The sequence below is a fragment of the Coloeus monedula genome (assembly GCF_965178545.1).
Source record: "Coloeus monedula genome assembly, chromosome: 2".
Lineage (NCBI taxonomy): Eukaryota > Metazoa > Chordata > Aves > Passeriformes > Corvidae > Coloeus > Coloeus monedula.
The window spans coordinates 27447129-27471928 of record NC_138782.1 but is presented as its reverse complement, the minus strand read 5'-3'; the positions used below and the strand labels follow the sequence as shown (position 1 = coordinate 27471928).

The window sequence follows — 24800 nt, the reverse complement described above, 5'->3', positions numbered from 1 at the left end:
AAGGGAGTGGCCTGAAGCTGTGTCAGGGGAGGTTTAGGTTGGATATCAGGAGAAGGTTCTTCACCCAGAGGGTGGCTGGGCACTGGAAGAGGCTCCCCAGGGAAGTGGTCACAGCACCAGGCAGCCTGGCAGAGCTCAGGGAGCATTTGGACAATGCTCTCAGGCACGTGGTGTGACTCTTGGGGATGGTCCTGTGCAGGGCCAGGAGCTGGACTCAGTGGTGCCTGTGGGTCCATTCCAACATATTCAGTGTTTATGTGATTTGAATATTCCGTGATTATGTGATTTGCCAGTAAGAGAGAAAATAAATATGCACATACAAAGTGTTTCTGCTGTTGGACAATATCTACTTTTTTTTGGTAGCCTTTAGACATTTATGGTCTGAAATAGCTGGGGGCAGCTGGATGTAATGAGAAAATGAAAATTCATTAAGAATGCAATGTAAGAATGCATTGTTTCACCCTAAACTAGACTCCCCCCATCACTGTGCTGTTTCTTTTCCATTTCTAGATTCATCATCCACTCATCCCAACACAAAAAAAAGCTTTCTTGACTGCTAAATAGACGATGACATGAGCACCTAGGTCATTTACAGAAAGAAATCAACAAACACTTTTTGAGCTTTAGCAAGCTTCTTCCCTACATTAATATTAAAGGCAATTTAAAACAATACTTGAAATGTTTCTGCAACATTTAGCCAAACTCAAGTCATGGCTTCTTCACATTCTGAAGTTGGGGCAATTTTAATTTTACATGCATGCAGCCCTAAACTGCAGATCTGACCACTGAGCCACTGCCTCCTTTCCAAACCCATCTGCTGTTTCCCTGGCCAGACAAAATGGTCAAGGCTCAAACATCAAGTAACAGAAGGAAAAAACAAAGGCGCTTCCAAAGCAGTTCAAAGGACAACCTGGACCGACTCAGCCAAGACCAATGGCACCCTTTTGCAAGGCTGAAACACTCAAGCAGGTGGGCTACTGGCAGGCAATCCACCCAGCAGAACACACAGAGAAATTGTATTTACTACTTCTTACCTGATATGCGTTGCTGGTAGGGACTCATACTGGCGAGAAAGGAAAAGCTCTCTGTGCTTCAACTGATGTTTCTGTTTATCAGTCAAATCAACCTCAATTGTAGTTTCAGACTCTTCTTCAACTTCTTCTGCAGAGAAGCAGAGCGTAGGTCGAAATTAACTCTGTTGCATAACATCATTGCAACCATTTCATTTGACATCCCCCCCACCCCTTAGCAACCTCCTTTAGTATTTCAAAGAAAAGATGAGTTTAACAAGACTACAGTTTATGTAACTTGACAGAATGTTAAGTATTTTGAATTATACACTTCTACTTCAACTCTTTAAAAAAATTATGCTCCTCTCCTACTGTACTACGCATTGATGTCTTTCACACAGTTTAAGAACAATCCTGTCAACATTACTCATTCTTTTTTCGTCTTCTTTCCTCTGTTTTTTTCTCTTGCTTGTTGACCAGTTTCGGGTTTGACTTTCTCTTGCCAGTATTACTACTACTAAAACTTTTACAGAAGTCCTGGAGGAAAGCACACTTTCTATGAACTGAAATTTACTACACATAATTGCTGTCTAAGACTGGAAAATCAGTCTAAGAAAACTGAAAAAGCCTAGTGTCTTCTATTATTCCATTACCTTCTTAGATACTGACAACAAATGCAGTGTGTTAAATTTGCATATTTAAATAAGATTTAAAGTTATTTCTCTTTTAAGCAAGACAGGAAGAAATAAAAGCAGATACTAGATAGAATCACATATAGAGTTGAAGGGCAATGTTCCCAGTGCTTGCTAACATGTAACACAGGCTCTCCAAAAGACCTATCCTGGGATCTTGATGGCTGAAATCTGCCTTCCTAGTGGATTTTTGGGACATGTGGAACCTGAATCTGTACTTCCTCTAGCATCCCAAAAAGGGCAAAAAGTCTCTCTGAATAAGGGATGCAAAAATACAGACCTTTTAATAACTTCTCTAACTTTTCTGCCTGGTAAATTATCCATCACCTACAAAACCAGGTGTAGTTTACAAAATATTTCTCAGAAACTCAACAACAGAACCTCAGCATGAGATAGTATTTCACGTAACTACCTACAACAGAGGACCTCACCCTCTCTACTAATAATAACCATTTTTACAACCAACCTACAGACACTATTTCAAAATGAAGCCTGCCTGAACCCTCATAGCAACCACAGTTCTCTCCAAATGCAACACTACTACTTTTTTAAATCATGCCTGTGTGTAGTCAATTCCACTTCTAACAGTTCTTTTCATAAAAGTGATATAACAACACACCCTGATATAACCAACTTCTTCAAACCCAATTCTACTTTAGGTCTATCTTGCTGTAGACACCCCCACCCCCTTCCTTGTTTTGGCATATTTTGTGGAGAGAAAGAACAAGAGAACAAAAATGAAAACAAGAATTTCGCCCATCTCACCTGACAACCCACAACTTCACTGACACATGGACAGGTTCAAGCCAGACTATAACTCAATTTTGAATTATTTTGGCATCTATAATACTGATGATGAATAAATCTTTACAAAAATCTATGCCAAGGCAAAGCATTTTTTAATTAGGCAAGTTATTATTTTTAGAAATATAAATTTGTGTTAAAAGGTTCATGTTTTGCTGGTTTTGGCTGGGATACAGTTAATTTTCTTCACAGTGGCTAGTGTAGGGCTGTGTTATGGATTTTTGCTGGAAACAGTGCTGATAACACAGGGATGTTTTTGTTATTGCTGAGCACAGGTTACCCAGAGCCAAGGCCTTTTCTGCTCCTCATTACACCCCACCAACAAGGAGGCTGGAGAGGCACAAGGAGCTGGGAGGGGACACAACTAGGACACCTGACCCCGACTGACCAAAGGGATGTCCCACACCACATGGCATCATGAGCAGCATATAAAGGTGGGGGAAAGAAGAGGGAAGTGGGGACATTCAGAGTGATGATGTTTTGCCTTCCCAACTCACTGCTGTGTGTCACAGACCCCGGCTGTCCTGGGGATGATGAACACCTGCCTGCCCGTGGGAAGCAGCAAATAATTCCTTGTTTTACTTTGTTTACTAATTCCAATTCTCTCCCCCATCCCACCTGGGGGAGTGAGCCAACAGCTGTGTGGTGTTTTGCTGCTGGTTGGGGTTAAACCACACCAATGTTTCCAGCAATTAATTTCTACAACTGTTTATTACAATAAGTGACCATTGCAAGATACATTTTGATTTCCAATTTCAAACGTTAATATTTCTTTTAGTTACCTTGTGTTTGGGGTTTTTTTCTAAGTAATTCAGGCATCCAAACCCAAGTTTGGTCAACATATAAAAAAGCATTTGACTGTAGATAAGGCACAAAACACAGGACAATATGGGCTGATATTCCGGAGTTTAAAACAGCTTTAGACAGCTACACTCATCTCAATATCTTCCTCAAGTAAGAATTTAAATTAAAAAATCAAGAAGAAAACCCACGACCTTGAATCAAATTTATTGCACTAATCTTACATAAGACATGAAAATGCTGATCCAAGAGCCTGAAGCTTAAACCAAATGTCTCTTAGACCCATCTCTTAAAACACTCAAACCTAAACATGAAACAATGTAACTTTTTCTCTTGTATTTTTAGAAATAAAACAGATGTTTTACACATGATGATCTGGCAACTCAGTACTAAGTAGAAGAAACCATGGCCAGACACAGAACAGTTCCATCCACTCAACACAATTTACCATTGGGATAATTTTACAATTTCCTGCTTCAGCTTTAAAATATAAAACCAATGCTAACAGTAGGATTTGTAAAACAGGTAATAGCTTGTCCCAGCAGTCACACAAACCTATACCAGGAAAGGAAACTGGATAGCATAAAGAAGGGAGAAAGCTAAATTTGCTTGATGGCAATACGAAGAATTCTGTATCTGAAGAAACCTTCAGAGAGCTGCTTTTGAAGCAGGTTTTTGCAATGATCTGGCCTTAACACCCATTAGAAGGAAAGTGGTAACAACCTTGCAGAACTCTTAGAGATCTTGTCACATTTTTGACTTGATTTACAGCACATGTGAATTTCATTTGCCATCCAAGGAGAGATCATTTCTATCCAAAGGAGTGAAATAGAAGGTACCTACAGGAAATCATAAAGTACCCACCAAGATAAACACATTTCAGCACTCAGCAAGGGAAGAGAGGCAACAGCTCAGAGCAAGCAAACATTTTTATGCAGGATTATGGTGATGACATACACAGACCTCATTGTTCCATGATTAGAGAGACAAAAAAATAAATTTAAAATTGCTCAGCTAAATATTATATTGAAACCCTTAGGTATGACTCCAAAGATGAATACAATCACTTTTTGAAAAAAATCACACAATCCCCTTTAGGCCTTGGGCAAAATTTAAGAGAATGTTGTTTTTTAGTATTTTTCCTGGTTTACAAGAAATATTTCATTATTTAAAAGAAAAGTCCTGGTGAGCAAAAGCAGGCATCTCCAGTGAGCTTTTAAAACTTGTGGTCTATTTATTACATGTGGGTTTTCTAATCATCAATGGTAAATAATTACTGTGATCCTGAAAACCAGAGTGATCTGGTGATACTTTCATGGACTGCGTGCAACTTTCCCTTTCCCATCTGATGTAAATGAGACTTAACTGACTCAGTCAAGCAATGGATACTGGAAAGAAATGGTAATCCTCATTCTTTTTACATATGCATCACCACTTTTCAAAACATGATGAACACTCTCTTTTTTTCCCTCTTCCACTTAATTTGTAGGATGCACTGTTAGAAAATGGTGGTGTTAGTGAGCCTGAGAAGAAGAGAGAGCTGTCTGTGCCACCTAAATTTTGTATACAGTGTCTTTGCTTATGTGATGAGTGAAGCTTGCTATGAGGAAGAATTGCTTGTTTTTGCAACTAAAAAATAAACTGAGGGTAAGTCTCTAGAAATACAATAGACCTATTTAGTTAAAAATTTCTTTTAAAACAACTTTTTAAATGTCCTGAAAGACATTTAGAGGTTTAAATGCAGCTCAAACAACTGTATAGTTAATCATCAGCTAGCAAAACAAGGTAAATTCCTGAGACATGCTACTCTTCTTTAACTAAATCAAAATATCCCCCCATGTGCTCCCTTTGTGTACTGCAGCAGAGAGTAAGAGAGATTAGTTTAAACATTGAAGACTATCTTCAGGGAGGAGGAGTAAATCTTCAATATTAAAAGAAAGGAGAAAGTTCTCCCTCTACTGCCACCAAAATGCTGGCAGCATTCTTTCCAGCTAGAGTTTAGATCTGGACATTCAACCAAAAATCATGACAGCAGGCTGAAAAGGGTCTCAGGAGGTCGCTAGCACAAACTACTCTTCCAAGTAGGCTCAGCTGTGAGGTCAGCCCATGTTAACTCAGCAACAGAAAATCTCTGAAGACAAGAGACTACACAACCTCTCCATCACCCAGTAATGCTGAAAAGCTTCTACCCATATCTAATCTGAATCACTCCCGTTTCAATTTAGTCACCGCCAAGAGTCCAGCTCCATCTTCTGGTCTATAACCTCCCCAAAGGCACTGGGAGTCCACCTCTTCTCCAAGCTGAGCAAGTTCAATTCCAGCTGACTCTCCTAGAAGGGCAAGTGTCCATCATGGTGGTTTTTGCTGAATGCATTCCAATTTATCAGCAACTTTCCTTTATCAGGAACCTAAAACTGGATGCAATATCCCCCGATGAGATGCAAAGGGAGGATAATCTCTTGCCTCGATCTGTTGGCTGTGTGCCTGGTGGTACTGCCCAGGATGCTCTTGGCCAACTCCCTTCACTGTCAGGAAGTTATTGTCTGCCGGCAGCCTCAGGGCTTTTCCTGCAGAGCTGCTCCCCCAAGCCCCAGCTTATATCCCTACCAGGAGCTCTTCCTTCCCAGGTGCAAGACTTGGCATTTGTCCCTGCTGACCATCTTCATGTTCTTGACATATCACTCCTCCTGCTTTCTAGGAATCTCTGAATACCAGCCCTTCCCTCAAGCCACACCCTGGTCATCTCCCCATTCTTGTGTCACCTGCAAACATAAGAGTGCACCACATTGCCTGCTCCAGTCACTGGTAAAGACAGGTCCCCACAGAGATTCCCATGGGTCTCCACACACAGTCTGGATGCTTCACCACCACCCTCTGACTCAGACCATGCAATTAGTTTTTTATTCACCCAGATGTCCCTTTATCCAGGTCAATTCCAATTGCTTGGCCTAGTGGATCTACCAAGAAAAGAAAAGAAAGAACAAGAGAAAGAGAAAAAAGCAGAACTAGGAGACTGGAAAGACATAATGGGAAAAAACAAGACTACTCCTTTCAACAGCAGGACAGACCAACGCTGAATTAAAACGGCAGAGTACCCAAAGCTACAGTGCATTAACTTTCTACCTCTTAAACTTAATTGCTTCTACTGTTGAAACCATACCTCAGCTTAGCTTCATCCGGCTTATGCAAGCCTAAATGCAGAGATTCAAATCACCACCACCATTTGTGGAGTTACAGTCGTTTCACTGTTTGCTAAAATACTTTTAAAATTGTATTAGACCAGTATTAGAACAGAATTTCAATTTCAAAGAAAGCATCACTTTCAGAAACCTTTCCAAACTTTCTTCCTTTCCTGTATACCTTTTTCTTCTACACTCAGCCCAAAAATTATACACATACCCGGTATCAACAACATATTTTCAAACCTACAGATAAAAAGCTGAGAATGCTGAAGAGCAGCGAGTTTACCACACACATCAAAGGAAAGGTGGCTGTGCATAAGTCTCTTTAAGCTTAGATGGTTGTGGCAACAACTTCAAGTGCACATTTGGCAGTTAGATGCTACAGCAGCAACAATTACAAATACAGATTTTGGGGGAGAGGGAGTAAATCTAATTACTGCCAAATTTCATACAAAAGAAAAACAGTAAGTCTCACCATCTGAACAACTTTATTCAGATTGTGAATGAAGAGCTCTCTTAAGTTAGCAGCTGGCCAATTTGCTCATTTGCATGAGGCTTCTTGCCACATGTTTCACTGTACTAACTTAGTTGTGATATTTAACCCCTAAAGCTGTAGTAAGGCCACTTAATCAACTTTGTGAGCTAGACTATGCACTGTCAATTTGCCTAAGGAAGCATTTCCCAAAGCTGAATTAATTAGCTTTACTTATACCACATCTGTGGCAACGTTCAGATGAGTGTTAGAATATCTAACATCAATTTGATATTTGCTATTACTTTCAAATAGGATAAGAAATCCAAAGCACAGTTTGTATGGATTACAAGTCATTTAAATAGAATATTACTATTGAAAGTACAAATCTGAGCACTTTTGCAGGCAGGTAAAAAAAGTGATCACTTGTGTTTACAGGAAACAGGTCTGCTTTTAATTCCTGCTGGATAGCATGGACATACATGTGGCCTCGAAGGGATTATCCAGTTTTCCTACACAATTATCCAAGGTGATCCTCCCACACTACCTCATCATTATATTTCTAAAGGAGGTCACAAAACAAAGTAATAACTACTGTACAGCCATTAAGAACTAATATGCCACACCTACTCTCAAACAATAAAAATTATTTCCAAAATAATGCAAAATGTTTTTTTATGTACTTCCAAGTAGCATATTACGATAATAACAATTTCCAGGATAATAGTCAGCCACAAGCAATTGGGCAATTATATCATGTTTATCACAGGCCTGTAGCAAAAATATTTTATGGAAACCATCACATCTTTCATTAGCAGAAAAGTTCACCTTCCAAAACTTGATGGGTGGTGGTTTTTTGATAACTGGTTCTGCAGATTTTTGAGAGCAAGGAGCTTGTGGGTGGAAAGCAAGGAAGGATTACCTCCATAAGTAGTATGAATCATGATGTGCTACATTAATAAATAGATCCTAATAAATTAAATATAACATGAATAAATGCAAGAGCAAGCACAATAGTTCTTTAACCATTTTTCAGCGCTTCAAGATAGTTTGTAACAACACTACAGAACAGAAGGGTCTCACAGACCTTCATGAGAACAATAATATGCAAGCAGTGCTGAAAGAGCTGGGCATTCTATATGATAAACCTCAACTAGGTTTTCCCCCTTTTACCTGACTTCTGTACCACCTATTCAAATGCAAATTATTCCAAATGAGAAAATATCCTGTTACAGAGCTCAAGGTGTGCTTAGTCACGTGTACATCTGTATGAACTGCAACAAGCTGCTGCAGGATGTGTGAAGCCACAGTCCTGTATGGTGTTTCTTTAAGCAGCTCATTAGTAGCAGCAAGCAGCAGACTCAAAACTGTGCCATGGACACTGCTATTTGCAACACGATGAACATCCAATTACTGGTATCCAGCTCATCAGATGAATCAGAAGTCAATTAGTGTTTTTTCCAAAGTGTACATATGTTTAGAGCTGTGTGGGAAAGAAAGGAAATTTTAGTTCTACCCTCAAATCCAGGCTGGCAGACCACCATAAGCAAAAGTGTATGTGGTGAATCTGACAGTGCCCAAGAAAAAACTTTTTTAATCCATCATCTGGCTCAAGAAATCTAAAGGCTACCTGCAACATTGCCATGTAACCTGCATGAATAATTATTACACCTGACTTTAAGAAAAGGGAGGTCTGTACCTCTCATTTTCCTGAGACAGCTGCTATTAATACTTTTTCCCATCTCTTAGATTGCCACCCTTTCCATGTGAAACTCCTGCTCATATCTTGTTAAGATCATCTTCCCTTTAGCATAGGCAACAGGTCTGTTTGATCTAGATGGTTTACAAGCTGCATGGTTGTCTCTCCTTAAGGAAATGCAGAGCAAATATATAAAAAATAATAAATGTAGCACAAGAACTAAGCACACAAAAAATCTCTTACGTTTTCTGTAAGAATCCAAAGTCCAGGTTTAAAATCTACACTGGCATTTTCTTCCACTGTGTGACAATAACCACAGAGTTTCAGAGATCTAAACTGCTTTTCTAACATTCAGTTCACATCCTCAAAAGCTGATAAACAACTTTTCAAAATTTGTTGGCAGAGATGAAAAGGCACAGATTGTACAAGCACTCTCCTACCCCTACTCAGAATGGCATATGATTCTGCTTATAAAACACAAATTATTTATCTTCTACAGTATCTCCTTACAGAAGGGCTGAATTTTGTTGGATTTTTTTGCAGGAAGGAAAGAAGAATTAGGGAGAAAATAAAAAGAATGAGAAGGAAAGAAAAACAAAGAAAAGGATTTGTATATCCTGCTCTTGGGTAAACTTAATAAAGACACATTAAGACTCTATGTGTGGGATTAGGAAACGAGAACAATATTTTCCAAGAGAATGCCTGCTTGATGCCAACATGGTAAGAAAGCTTTTCTGTCTATAGACCTGACAAGACAACCAGGAAGAGGAGTTCATTCACTCTGATGGTCTGTGTAAGACTTAAAGGATCATTTTTTTTCCATCTCTTTTCCATCTTCAACCATGCTAGAGATTTACCTCCCAGAATACATTATATCCTTGGTGTACAGAGATAATGAGATCAAAATTTACAGGAACTATACATATGAACTGAGAGAAGTGTAAATATATGTATTACTTTAAATTATTAAAGCCTTTTAATTCGTTAATTCTGATGCCAGGAGGAAAAATAAACAAACAAAACAGTGTAGGAATAAACATCACCTTGTATTAACTGGTTAAATTTTAAAACATATGCCAATCCCAAGTAAACCAATGAAGTTTTTCTTCTACTCTCAGTACTTTGCTTTGTAGACAATACATTCAAATACCATTTTTGTTGCAGCAAGTAAAATATCAAAAATCTTCACTTATTCATCTCATACTTGGTAAATATTCAGTATTCTGAATCCGGCTTTTTTTCCACTCATTAAAAACAAAAATTAAAAACAAAAAGAAAGGGGAGAGCATTATGAAGGTATATGAAGCTAGCCCCCATTTGAAGGAAAATATAAATATGAAAGCTGCCCATATATCAAAACCTTTTTTCTTGTATTATACTTGGCAACTTAGTCCTTGGCCTCTTGAGGGCCTACTGAGAATAACTGCATCAGGATTTCACTCCTGACAGCAGCACCAGTCAAAGGATCTGCCTAAAGGAACTGCCACACAGCCAAGGGCCACAGTACTGTGTAGGTCTAGGTTACAGGTCACTGACTCTGCCAAAACTATTTCTACCCTGGTTTAAGCCAAAACAAGGCTGCACTTTTAATGCAGGAAACTGAAACATGACTCCCTTCAGCATTGCATATCACTACCACAATCCTTCACAAAAACAAGAACAGGCAAATTAAAAATTAATTCTATCATTCAGCATATCAAAAATGGGAAGTTAGCTAATTTAGTTGGGCTGGTTTTGGATAGATGTTTAACCTGTTGTACAAGTAGAAAAGGCACATGCACTCACATAACCCCCAGATATATGAAGGCATAATGCCCAGCAACTGTGCATCTTATGTACTGTGATAAATCTTCAAACAGGTTTTGGATTCAGGCAGTAGGTGACAGCCAAAATGAACTACTTAGCTCCCCAAACTCTTTTAGGAATTTGATAATGTAGAACAGGCTTTTACTGAAAAAATTGTGCTTTTTACTACTCAATCTTTTTTTTGTATTCTGCACTAGTACAAAACAATGTCTCTGCAAGGATCACAGAATCATTTGTGTTGCATATCAAAACCAGAAGCAAAGCAGATTCACACTACAAATCTTTGCTTGATCAGAGAGGGTTACAAACAGCAGCTGAGGTAAAAAAAAAAAGTACTGATCAAACAGACAAACAGCACTGTGAAATAGCACAGCCATTCTGGCCACCCACTCCATGTGGTTTGGGACATGACAAACTCAACATATTTGCTAACTTTGAGTCCTGTTACTCGTGCAGGCTACATTTAAGAGAAAGAGAGTTTACCACACAGAAAGAGACAAACCACACAACCACTTTACACGTTAATCTTATCTGCTACTTCTACCTAGTCCACAATACCTCACATCATATATATATATATAAATACACACAGCACTGCATGAATCAGCTTGGGTAGGAAGCACTACACCCATTCTCACACAGAGCCTTGCTCAAGCTAAAAAGCTCCACCTCTACCAGCATGTGTGCAGTTACAGGCATGCATGAGTATTACCAAGGGCAGCTATTGCAGATTTCATCCCACTGCATAATAAAGACATTCAAGAATTACTGCTGGAAAGCCTGTAAATCTTCAGACCTGATTCCCAAATCACACATTTAACTGCCACTGCATGATGGGAAAAAGTCTTTCTATATTAATAGTGAGTTTACATCATTCAGATTTATAAATTATATAAACTACTGATTCAATTAGACTATCAGAGAACTCTTTGAAGATGTGAAATGCATCTCTAATTGGAGCTTTACAGATAGAGATAACCTAGCAATGTTTTTGTAGTCTAAAATTTATGCCTCAGGTGCTTTGGTACAGTGTGGGTGCACTGGGAAGAAAGTGGGAAAAGTCACTTAAAATTAGGAGCCAAGGGAAAAAAATAAAGAAGTAGAACCATTTGAGACTATGGAAATCTAGGAGGTGTGAAACATCCTATTTATCTTCATGAGACAAAAAGTTATGATCAATAGTATCAGTTGAAATACTACAAGTATTTTGGGGGTACCAAGAAAACAGTGTAGGATCACTTGCCTGCACAATTAAACACGAAAGAGGCAGGAAAGCAGCTGAGAGAAAAGAGTTCCATGTTTTCCACAAATCAAAAGAATCCCTGAACAAGTACGGTAACAATGGCACATGTATTTAAAGTTGACCATGAGGAAATGAATCCTTAGGAACACAGGGAAATAGGGGAATGCACAATGCTTTGGCAATTTTCTGTGAATACTGTCTCCTAAAGACTCAAATGTGAAAAATTTATTTTGGGAGTAGAGCTCAAAAAAATGACACCTTTTGTACCCTACTGAGTTCTTTACCAAGGAAACATACTAAATAAATACTTCTGGTATTTAAAATAAAAATAAAAACTGAGCTTCATATATCTATTAAACAGTTTTAAGCATAAATATGACCTGATATTTTACAGCTTTCCACTCCTCACAGCAAATTCACTAAAATTAATCCAGATTTTAGGTTTAGTTTGTTTTTACATTCAGAGAAATTGGCAGCAATGTATTCAAGCCTCTTAAACTGTGTGTTCAGAAAATAAGATTTTTGAATTTGAAAGAAAATTAATCTACACACACTTGCCCAGATTGTAAGTTTATACTTCAGAGGTCTAAAGATGAAGCTAGCAGTTAACAGCTGGACAGAACATGCAAAACTTAAGATGTAGTTATACAAATTGCATGGAGTGGACAATTTTTAATATGTGAAGAATCCATGCATGATCTAAATGCAGACCACACATTCTCAGGTGAGAAAAAAACCCTTTTTAGGCAAGTTTTATGCAAGTTTTTTATAAGAGTTAGGAACTCCTAAAATGATGAACTTAGTTGTAAATCCATTCATCCATTAAGAGAAGATCATTAACATTCACAATCTGACAAGCCATTCTGCACCAAAGGAGGAGCCTGAACGGATACAGAAGTTAATAATTCTACAAGATACTTGGGGCTGACAGTAAACTTGTTAATAAGACAATATAACTACTAATTCTAAAATGTCAGTCATGAAAAGAAGACTCAGATATTGTCAGAAGAAAACACTAATTACTGCTTCTTTATTGCTTTTACTCTTGAGGAGAAAAAATACAAGTTCTTGAACAAAAATCAAATGAAGAAAACACATAATTTATGAGACTACCCCAAGCACCCTTGAAAAGAATAATTGGGAGCCTTGAGACAAGTTTCTCCTTGGTGACAAGGAAGTAGTTTTTGTCAAGGCTTGTTGTATTTCAGCAAGTTCTGAATTTTTTCCCCCCTCTTCAAATAAATTAAAATTGATGGCATCCTCTTGGGTAAATGAAGGAAAACTTGATATTCCCTTGTCTCAGGAGATCAGAGATCATGTCTTCCTCACAAAAAACCCCAAGCTCATTTTCAGTGAAAGTGATAGTTACACTAATATAAGAGCCTTAGCATAAAAAGCTACTCTGCCACTGATTAAAGAATTTGTTATCTGTATCATCCTTAAATGGTCCTCCTAGGGTGTGTCTCTCCCACATCACAGACTTCAGGATTCCCAGAAGCAACACAACATACCTGAATTTGTTACTGCTTAGTTTACATGTCTCTATCAGATGTCTGTAAATAAGTATTAACATGTAAAATTCCAACAAAAGCAACATCGTAACCCATACACCTAAATTTCCTGGCTTCCTATACTTGGTTTTGTCTCTGTTCAACACCCCATCTTCAAAACAAACCCAAGAGCCTTCTGATGAGTTGCCCACAGACAGGGACTTCTGAAAAGCCTTTCTTGTCCTCAAAGAAAAGAGGGCAACTATGTGAGATTGAAACTAACTTTCTCCTAATTCTTGGTGCGTGTGTGGACAGAGATGACAGAGCCAGGGACACTGAGCTGCCAACAAAACACAAGTTTATATTTACAGAAGCCTTGAGATTAACAGGGCAGTATCTCACTGAACCAGTTACACAAGTCTGCTCACCCACTCCTCAGGCATATCTAGCAGCCAAGCCTTCTTCCTTATACACACTTCAAGAGATTCTCCTACCTTTCATTCCCAGCTCTGTCTTTCCAGGCCTTAGCTCCTTTCCCTCCTATCCAACCGGAAAAATGGTATCCTTCATCACAGGGTAATATCAACAGATCTCTTTTCTTAGCAGCAAGCAAGAGAGGCCTTCTCACCAAGTACAATTACAAAAAATGAACTGTAACCTAACAGAAAACTTTCCAAAAGCCACAAAATTCCATGGAAATGTTACTTACACTACTGTAAGAGACACAAATCAATTGAGCTCTTGAGCTCTAAAGATTTATTTTGCTTTGGTTTTTTGCATCCACATGACCACAAGCAAGACCAAAAGAGTTTTGTTTCTGTTTTATTTGTATCAAGACTGATGCAATGCTGTCTTTTCACTCAAAAGAGCACCTACTAAATAGGCAGCTATCTAAACTTTAACTCCCTTGAAAGGGTAACTAAGAACTCTCTATGCCTTAGTGCATCCTTTTCTACAGGACGGATGCCAGTCTCTACAAGCCCACCAGTAAAGCAAATAAACTATCTTAATTCATTTCCTGGAAGCTGTACACAGGATACAAATAAGCATTCACCAGGGGGTTGATTTTTGTTGTCTGGGATTTTTTTTTAAAGAAACTATGAATTATTTCAACATTTAAAACTATCAAGGTAGAGAAAATGGATTGTATGCAGTACAAGAGTTAATATTTGTCTCTTGGGTTCATTTTACTGAAGGTGCTTCTGAACATAGGCTGCAAAGATAACAGGTATCAAGGGAAGTACTGGAACCAAAAAAAAGACAATTTAAGATTTCAAATAACATCTCCAGTCAAAACATACTTTTTATGCTAAGACATTATGTGACTTGAATTAGGTAACAGGAAAAATCATCTTAAAGTGATTTTTCAGAAAAGGGATTGTGATTAAAGAAACATTGTATTCTTTATTAAAAACTGTTTAGTTTGATGTACAAGAACTGCTATGATGAAAAAGAACCACAACCAAAAAAAAAAAATCCACCAAGTTTCTGGTTGTGTTACAATCTGATTGGACAGAAATAGTCCAGCTATAGTATTTTATAAATGTTTTGAATTATACTGAGTCAAATATGTGACTAAGATAACAGAACACTGAACAACACAGTGTTTCAGACATTTTACTCTTGAGCTCTTGCCTGAACCCCAAGGGTCTCCACATCCATAATTTTTTTGACACAAGTTTTTAAATTGTATTTTTTTGATTGTTGAAGAGGGCAGGAAAAATTCTTGTGTTTTTCCTGGAGGTGAGTATTAAGAAAACCACTATGCAACCATATGTTAAAAAAACCTGATAACACATGAAAAGAATTCACATTTCAGTTTTGTGTATATTTGGGAACATCAGTGAGTAATCTACTAAACACTACTCCTCAAGCTAAGCTCGTTTTCTTAACATCTTCTATGATACCTTCCAGCCTACTGCTCTACTGAAATAAAATGCTTCTCAAAAATCAGATGGAGTATTAACAGCTTCATTCTCTTGGATGCATCTGGAGTGCTGGCAATTAACATAGACAATATGCAAAATATTCCTCCCCTCAAATACAAAGCACCTTTAAGTGAAGGTAAGAAGGCTCAGCAGCAGCTAAACTCCTCTGCAAGATCAAGCCAATTCCAGGAATGCTGGAGCATTCTTGATATTATACAGAAAATAATCTCCAAGTGCTTGTAAGGCGCTTTGAGATATTTTAACAGCAACTATAAAAACGTATTGGCATATTAAATATTTTTCCCCAACTTTAATAAGGACTTCTAATAGGAGCATTACTTTACAGGCAAATAAACTAAAGTACAGAGAGAATACTGGATTTGTTTCTGATTGCAACACACCAACGCCATACAAAGGTCAGAACTGAGTACAGACTCCAGCATTTGATGATAAAGTTTAGTGGGCATGGCAGTGTTCAGTCAAAGGCTGGATCTTGGAGGTCTTTTCCAACCCTAATGATTGTCTAACCAGGAGCCACTAGCAGGACTCCTTTCCTCCTAGATATCTACCATGTACAAAAATTCTGTAGCAGAAAACACCATTTTACAAAGCAATGTGACATGAAACATGACTGATCAAGAGCAAAAGAATAAAAGTCCTAAAAAACGTGCAACAAGAAGTAAAGCCAATACGTGATCTCCCAAAAGAACTGAGGTTGAAAAATATTCTTTCATGCCAGTTTCTGTAATCTAGAAAAATTTCATTTTACCTTTCATCTCAGTCAATGAAACCAGCATCTCAGATTTTTTTTTAACTGAGTCCTGTCTCATTCACAAAGAATATCAATTGTGTTAATGAGAAAAAATAAATTCTGCATGGGCTTTATCACAGGCCCAGAAATATTCTTGGCATTTAGTCAGCATCTCAGCACACCTAAATGAAACAAACCCTCTTAATAAATCAGAAGATGAAGGACTCCAACAACAGTAATTTTTTTTATATCCTCACCAGATGGTTGACTAGGCAAAAGCTGGCTGAGGAGTTGCAACAAGAGAATGACTTCAGACACAGTATTACATGATAGCACATGATCAGATAAAGAACTCAAAGTGTAAAGGACTGCAAAAACTGGCATCAGGCACTTAGGTCACCCTACTCAGCTTCAACAAAGTAGTAGTGAATAAACCTCAAATACGGTATGGTTCTTGGAATGGTCCCTGTGCAGGGGCAGGAGTTGGACCCAATTATCCTCATGTGTCCCTTCTAATACAGAATATTCTATGATTCTATGATAAATCTATTGCAAAAGAAGGAAATACAGAACGTGAGCCCTTCACCGTAACCCAAAACCAAAAACCCCAAAACTGCTGGTACAAAGCTAATACAGTCTCCTCTCCACAGCTATTAAAACTTTGCCCTAAAATACTTAGATTAGCTCTCCTTAAGAAAGAATCATCTACATTTTATAGATTCAGCTGGCAATTTCTCAATCACACCATTTAGTTAGCAAACATCTCTGTGCCACCCCTTTACGTTTGCTTCACCCATTTTAACGAGCTGGGTGTTTCTGTCCCACCTCTCCAAGTTCACTCGCTTACGCACTTGGGTACCTGTTGCAATCGCTCTTGTCCTGCCTGCCATCCTCTACTCATCTCTTCCTTCTTTTCCCTTCACAGTTAAGCCTTACTCTGCTGGTCACCTCTTTCATGCCAAGAAAGGAATGACCCCCTTACAGTGACCCTGTGGTGGTGACTATAACCTAAGTGCTGGTGAGTGTTAGCACCCCAAAAGAACTCCCTTACTAAGCTCAGGAGGCTGCACAGGATCAAGAAGCCGATCCTGGAAAGTCTTTTTGTTTGTATTTCAAGTTGACCTTACCATAAACTCTATTTTATAGTAACATAAATCAAAGGTGAAAAAACATAAAAGTCCTCAAGTGCCCATAAAACATTCCAAACCCCTGGATTTAAGTGGCTACAGTCAGCTTCTAGAACTATTCCCAGATCTACACTGATGTCATACATGATGCTGGTAGACAAATAAAAATTTCCTTAATTAAATTCCACCTGGAATACCAGAGAAAAAAAGAAGGCAATACAATTTCCTCACAGATTAGTGACACTCTTTGAAAACAAGGGAACTCCTCTGTACCTGACCATTTTAGAATGGCCTAAGGAAAACTTGATTTTCCTCCCTCAATTTGTTACAATATCTTGAAACATTTTGGAAGACAACTTAAAACAAAAGCAAACAAACAAACAAAAAAGAGCAAAAAATCCCCAACCAAATTTAAAAAAAAACCAAACCAAAAAACCACTGAACAAAAAACAAAAAAAAAAAAACCCCAACAACAACAAAAAACCACCCTAGGAAAACAATATACTGACTCTTTACTAGTGATAGTGTCATGGATCAGCTTTATTCCAATTTTATCAAACATTCTTTAGAATAATTCTGAAACTTTTTGAAGTGATCAAAATTTTTTTTAAAGTTCCAAGATATTTTCTTGCAAAGCTGTTTTCTTCTTTTAGTAAATGGGACCATGCCTACATCTCAAAATATAACCTTGAGTCAAAAAAACTCCAACCCCCACTTGCCAAAATCTTAAGAAGTACATAACTCAGACCCTTTTTCTCAATCATAAAAGGAAAAAAAAAAAAAACAACCCAATGCTAGCAATACAAAATATCATTAGAAAAAATCAAGTAGATCTTATATTTAAAAAACTTCTCCAAACAGGTACACAGGAGAAATCAGTGGCTGAAGTTGAATTTCCATTCCTTAAGAAACTTGTATCTTTTAGCATTTCTATTATACCAAACCAGGTAGAAGTGTTGAAGTGTCAACATGTTTAGCTATATAAAACATTTCCAAAACATTCAATTCATAAATGTACAAATATTTTGTTTACACACACCATATTTCTAAACAGAACACTGTGTTATTCCAGAACGAAAGCCTTTAAAGTGATTTGACATTTAACTACATCTGCTCTATGAGCTATAGGAAGCTCTAGCCGAGCAATCCTTCACTGTGTGCTGTCCCCTGTAACTGTAACAAACATCTCCTAAAAGAACGTGGCACTACAGAGTCCAGAGATTGGTCAGAACAGAAACATTGTGTCCAGAGAAAACCTTCACAGAGAAACCTCATTCATAAGAGCGCTGGGTTAGAAGGCTCATAACCTGTGAGACACAGGCATTCTAAAGATGATTGTTGAACCAGCTGGAAATCACATTTCTGTTTTCTCACAACAAACCCACAAGGGGATCCCAACAGAGAAAACATGATGGAAGATTCTATGGCACTTCTAGTGACACCAACAAACCCCTAGTATGATATAGGAGAAGAGCAACACACCATCAGCAAATCCTTTATATCAAAGTGCTGACAAAATGGCAATCTAAAACTCACACAGGAAATAGAAAAATCTTATTCACTTTTCCAGATGGAATGATACCCACAGAACTAACATACCCTTTTCTAAAAAATAAGCCAACTAAAAAAAAATTTACAAGATTCATGTTTTAAAAGCCAAATTAAAATAAAAAAATATTTCCAGTAAAATTGTTATCCTTTTCATACTTTCCTGCCCCTCCATTAGAAAAGAAAAAACAAAAAAAAAAAGTGCTAAAAGTTTAGTGAAGCTCACCTTAAGTTCTACGTTTCTGTACATTTCAGGTGGAAGAATTCAAAAGAGTAATGATCGTGGGGGCTGATGAACATGACCAAAAATAGGTCACAAATAACTCTAGAGCATACCCAACTATATTAGAAAAACATTAAATCATTCCCTTAATACATAAACGAGATGTATCATCTTCCTATAAAAGCCAAGCGAGTACTTCATACTCTGTACTCAAATCACCTCCCCTTCTCCAGGACCAATAAAGAATAGAACAAAACCCAAAGGTTGGCTGTTTCTCTTCACTAACCATGCTGGGATGAACAAAATTACCAGAGCTGGATATTAAACAAATTGCAGGGTATTTTTAAAGCACCTAATTACGCTATTATATATCTGCATTAAAAAGCTGGCATTATGTAATGTCTTTCAAGAGATTCATCCTGAAAAATTACAGATTTATAACCCCTACATAATTTACTCACGGATTAATTTTGAAAACTCAAGCATCATATATAATCAAAATGGTACTTAATAGCATATGGCAAGAAATTTATGGGATGTTGACATACTTCACACTTCAGTTATTTACAAACATGACTGCAGTATTTTGCAAATTACTGTTTTCTCAAGCATCTCATATTTTTAGGTTCTGAATTATATTTTCAGAGTCATATTTTTTCTCTTCAGAATTATATTTTTCATCAAAAAGTTATGAAACAATACTGTATTTCACTTGCATACCAAATGGCAGATACTAAAAAAGTTAGGTTCATGTTGAAAAATGGGGCTTTTTTCACCTATTACCACCTGTTGTTTTTCTGGAAAAAAAAGGAAATTAAAAAAAAACCCAAATCCCTTATTTTTTTACTAATATCTACATTTAGCATAAATGCACATAACAGCTCTTTTACAACCTCCAGTGATTTTCAGTCATCAATGATACATTTCATTCTTTACGTCAAGCAATACATGTTTATGTCTAACTCCAAAAAGTCATGTAAGATATTTACAAGAGCTCTTAAGCCTAAATTTACTTACAACCAAGAATTACTTTTGACATAAAAACAAGAAATCCAGCTGTATCTCCCAGATGAAAAGATACATTCTTTTTTTTTTTTTTTTTCCCCCCAGATGAACAGCCTCAATCACATGGATACAGCTGAACTTAACTCCCAGAAGCAACTGATAGGAGCAGGATAGTATCAGATAATACTGAGCAACTAACTGGATATTAATAAATGCCTAACATAAATATATATTTCACATGGCAAAAAAAATGCAAGGTTAAGCAGCTGCAGAAATTGAGCAGGCAGTGTTAGTAAGAAAAAATGCCCTGCACCATCTACTTACTAGCATGCTTATCTGCAAGCATTATAAGGCTGTTAGAAATATCTCTTCGCCTGTAAAAACACACCACTTTTGCTTCCACGTTTCCATTGGCAGTCTACAAAAGAGAGATAAAATCAGGTCAGAATGTATCCCTCCTCAGCTGAGTAATACAAATTAAATGCTCTCTGCTTGGAGTGTTCCTCTATCAGTAGTTCTCTCATGATCAGTCAAGCTGAAATCAACGGAATTACTCCAATAAATAAAATTTTCTTGAGAGAGGCCAGTACCAATTTCAGACCAGACAAGAGGAATAACTACAATTAGTGCTCAGAATTTCTATATTATTCAGCTGTTCAGAGATGCAATGCCAGTATCATGCTAATGTAAGAATCCTTCAGAAATTTTAGAACCTTGTGAACATTTCTTTGCAAACCAGCTTTAGACAGAAATGTATATTTCAAAGTACTCTGGCATTTTTTCAGCATACCATTGAATATAACATTTATTGAAAAAGTCTTCTTGAAAGAATTCTGAAAGGTTTATTTGAAAAGTCACAACAGCTCCTAAAATAAAAGAGCTATTTAGTTCAATGTTGTTTTCATGACTCATTATGGGGACCATGCTCTTCAGCTTGATGATGTAAAGAGTTTACTAATATTTGAAGAACTATATCCTCCTTCTTGGAGGATACAAAAGTACTTTTTTACCTTGAGTTACTTATTTAAAACTGAAAAGTATAATGTTTCAATTAAGTTTCTTACCAAAAAATACTGTCCCTGGTAGAACAATAATCAAAGCATTTAATTACACATCCACATAACATCTCCACGTTTGCTCTATACCTTTAACACTTGAAAGCAAACTATTCACATTTAAGATGTCAGGACTACAACCTCCAACCCCTCTTTAAGAAAAAAAAACAATACATGACTCTGTTTAACCCTGCATGAGCAAGATTAAATTATAGCAGTGCAGTTTAAAGATAATAAACATTACATTCAAAACACGATTGGAATCACGTCAATTACTGTGAATAAAAAATACTCCTCTCCTATAAAAGTCCAAAATGATTTGCCATGCACAGGTTCAGAAGATGCTGTGTTGGACAGCACTAACAGTTAATGTGGCTGATGTCTGCTATGGAGTAGTGCTATGTTTCATTAATAAGAAGAAAACCACATGCAGGTCACCAATTTTTTAATCTACATTCTAACCACTGGGAAAAAAAAAAAATCTTAATCATTATTTATACCATAATGGGCATTTTGACAATTAACTTTTGATGTAGTGCATCAGTAAGTTTTAATACTGCTTGAGGGAAAAGTAAGAAAAAAAGATAATACATATAGAAACTCCACACTATTCTTAGTAGTGCAAAAGTGAAGAGAAATAATCATGCTTTCCCCAAAATGACACTCAATAGAGCCTCCATTTTTAAAGAAAATACACTCAGGATAAAGACAGAGAACACAGTCTGTATTCAAAAGCCCATTCTTCACTCACAGCTGCCAGAGCAATGAACAGCCACAGAAGTCACATATTCTGTTATTTGATCACTGAAAAGTCTCTCCAGCTCTTTACACATCTATCTAAAAGCAGACACATTACATGATGGCTGTCATTCCAGATGGATTCACAGTGTCCTCATCAGCCAGAGAATTAAATTCATTCATTTCCATAAGAATTCATAGAATTCGTTTGAAATTTTTTGCAGCAGAGTAATTCTGTTCACCAGGAATGAGCAGCTGGGTGTTTCCTTAGGTAACAGCACAGAATTACAGGATATCACATAGAAAGTTTTCAGTAACTGAAACATACACATAGTGAATGTCAAGGAAGTTAATAAAAAATAAATAAAAAATAAATTAAAAACCCGACCAGAAGACCCTACCACAGGAGAAATCTTATGGGATGGAAATAATTCTCAGTTTCTGACAAGCACACTGACTGCTACCAAAGGTTAAGAAAGAATCTTAGATATTTGTACCTTGTTGAGTTCTTCAATTCTCCTAATGAGATATGGATTGCTGGAAGAATTTTCAAAATAAACATAATCTGCAAGGAAAAAAGGGAAAGTTGCTGAAACACTGAAAAATATGTAAAGACGTATAATTATTAGTGCAAAAACTTTTTCCTAAACCTAAAAGTTCTCAAAGCACTGAGATTTCTTCATGAATGTTGGGACAGGGATGTATTTCTACACTGAGATTTAGCATAATTTGTTCCTAAATTCTGGTTACAACTGCACTACACCTGCTTTAACAACCATGCTGGAAAAAAAGTTAAATGCCTTGTGTTGAAGCTTACACTGTAATCCAGTAATCCACACACTTCATAAATCTTGACAGAGAAGAAGCAACTTCTCTCAATCAACTAGGGAAGATTTAAAAAGGGAGCACTTTAGGGAGTTTCTGTATTATGGAGATTAATATTTCTGTAAGAGATGCCACTTAACATTTATTATCAGGTGATGTGGCAGTACAGTTGTCCCAATGAGTAATGTATGATATTTGTAATATTTGTAATGTATGATAATGTATTTTATGATATTTGCTCTTGTTGTCATCTCTGTCCAGTAAAATGTAAACTATATTAAGCAGCAATTGTCACGAGATTAGCAAGGATCTTCCAGGACAAAATCTCTTCCAGCATCAAAACAAAAATATTTTCATAGAGCGTATGGAAGTTTACTCATATCCTGAAAGCTGCTCCTGCATAATATACAAAGAATTGACATGCAGCACATATCCTTCAATAGTTTTCTGAAAACTTATTTTTGTTCAATGAAAAAGTACCCATCAAATGCCAGCCACACTTTAAATTTGATATTGGACTTCTGCACCATGCACCTTGCAAACTTTATTTTTAAAGAGAAACTATAATGATGTAGAAAAGTCTTCTGCAATGCTTTGACACTACAGTACAATGAAAATGAATTTCAGGCAGTTCTAATGAAAGAATATGATCTCTGTATATTCACGATTGCTTATTTAGATTACAACGAAAAGAAAGAGAATTGGTGACCAAAGAGGCAAACCCTACCCACTACCTGCTCAGAGAAGGATTACTTTCCTGAGTAAAGGCTGATGGGACTACAGTCTAAATACCCTAATGAGGAAGCATGAAGATGGAATATTTGTGGCTATCATCATATCTCAAAACATTAGCAGAAAGTGATTCAAACTATTATCACCCCTCATTTCCACACATCTTCCCTCTCAGCTCTGGCTATGGAGAGAGCAGGAGGACAGAGCGATTTTTGAGCACCCAGTACTGCACACCTAACTTGAGCGGTGCACCTGAGCCACAGCGCTGGGCACACTGTCACGTTCGTTCCCTCCGTGAGGGAGCGAAAGTTATCCGTGTCATTTTCGAGAGGCTGCGGGTGAGAAGACAAACGTCTGCCGTGTTTTTCACGGCCTAAATGCCCCCTCCCCTCCTCCCTTCGCTAAGCAGTCACGTATCAGGGCGCTCCTCAGGGGTCACGGCGGTAAGCAGGGAAGCTGACAGAAATCCCCCGGTTACACAGCCGGATTAATTATTTATCCCCGGCAGACCAAGGAAGGCGCGGAGAAACTCCGCCGTGGGAGGGAGGGAAGGGGCAGGGGAGCGGCACGGAGGGAAGCGCCCCCCGGGGTGGGCGCCGGCTGCCCGTGCGCACCGCCGCGCACCGCACCGCGCCAGCAGGGCCCGCCAGGCCGCGGCGGGGCCGGCCCGGCCCGGGGGCGCACGGCCGGACAGGCGGCCCCTCGCTCGCCCCGCGGGGCCCAGCGGGCGGCCCCTCCGCCGTTCTCCGGGGAAGGAGGCGAGGCGCGAAGAGAGGCTGTGCCCGGCCGCGCCGCGGTGCGGGGGCTGGAAGCCCGCGGCGCCGCTCCCCCCTTCCCCGCGGAGGGCGGCGCTGCCCTTCTTCTCCTCGGCGGCGGGGGCCGGGCTCCCACCCGGCGCACGGAGCTGGCGGGGGAGGAACCTGCGTCCTCCCCCTCCGCCCCGCGGAGGGCCCGGCGACCCTTTGCCGGACCGGCTGCCGCCTCCCGCCGCCTGCCCGGGCCCGGCCGCCCCGCTCGGGGACGCGCCAGCGCGAGGGGCCGGGGCGCCGCTCTTCGCCCCGGCGCGGCGCGCACGGCCCGCGGCCCGGCGGGGCCCCCCGGCCGTGCGCGGGGGGCTCCGGGCGGGCGCTGCTGTGTCCCCACATACCTCCCACTCGGTACATGTTGGCCGCCATGTCTGTGCTCTGCGCCGCCCTCCTCCTCCTCCTCCTCCTCCTCCTCCTGCCGCCTCTGCCGGGCCGGGCTGGGCAAGGAGGGAGCGGCTCCCGCCGCCGCCCCCCCGCGCCGCGCTCGCCCCCACCCCGCGCCGCCACCCCTCCCCGCCCGGGCGCAGGACACAGCGCCCCACGGGGCCGCCGCCGCCGCTTCCGGAGCCGCCGGCGGGGAAGGGGTTAAACGGCCGCCCCCGCCGCTCCCCCCGCACACCGGCCCCGGGGCGGGTCGCGGGCAGGGCCCGGCCGCAGGTGGGGTGGGGCGGCCCGGGCCGGGCGGTGCCGGGGGAGGTGCGGGTGCGCGGCCGCGCTCCCCGCCGTGCCCGAAGCACGCCACGTTTTGCGGGCTCTCGCCGCTTTGTCCCTCTCCTCTCCGGCCCTCTCCGGGTCTGGCGGCTTTTTGGCGTTTGCCTCGTCCCCGAAGCGGCCGAGGGATCTCTCCCCTTTGGCAACTCCGA

At 39.4% G+C, this 24800-nt stretch overlaps 1 protein-coding gene across 1 annotated transcript in view; it reads right to left on the bottom strand.

Annotated features, from left to right (window-relative positions):
* The window catches only part of MTA3 (metastasis associated 1 family member 3), a gene marked incomplete at its 3' end in the record, with an annotated part of 132582 nt that extends 108188 nt beyond the window's left edge, over positions 1 to 24394 (bottom strand). Inside the window, exons 1-4 of the mRNA XM_082276670.1 lie at positions 24279 to 24394; positions 22072 to 22139; positions 20106 to 20199; positions 1035 to 1161 (exon numbers count right to left, since the gene is read on the bottom strand). Coding sequence (XP_082132796.1) covers positions 1035 to 1161; positions 20106 to 20199; positions 22072 to 22139; positions 24279 to 24306 — 317 coding nt within the window. The 5' untranslated portion in view covers positions 24307 to 24394. The remainder of the gene's footprint in view (positions 1 to 1034; positions 1162 to 20105; positions 20200 to 22071; positions 22140 to 24278) is intronic.
* Between the last annotated feature and the right edge of the window lie 406 nt (positions 24395 to 24800).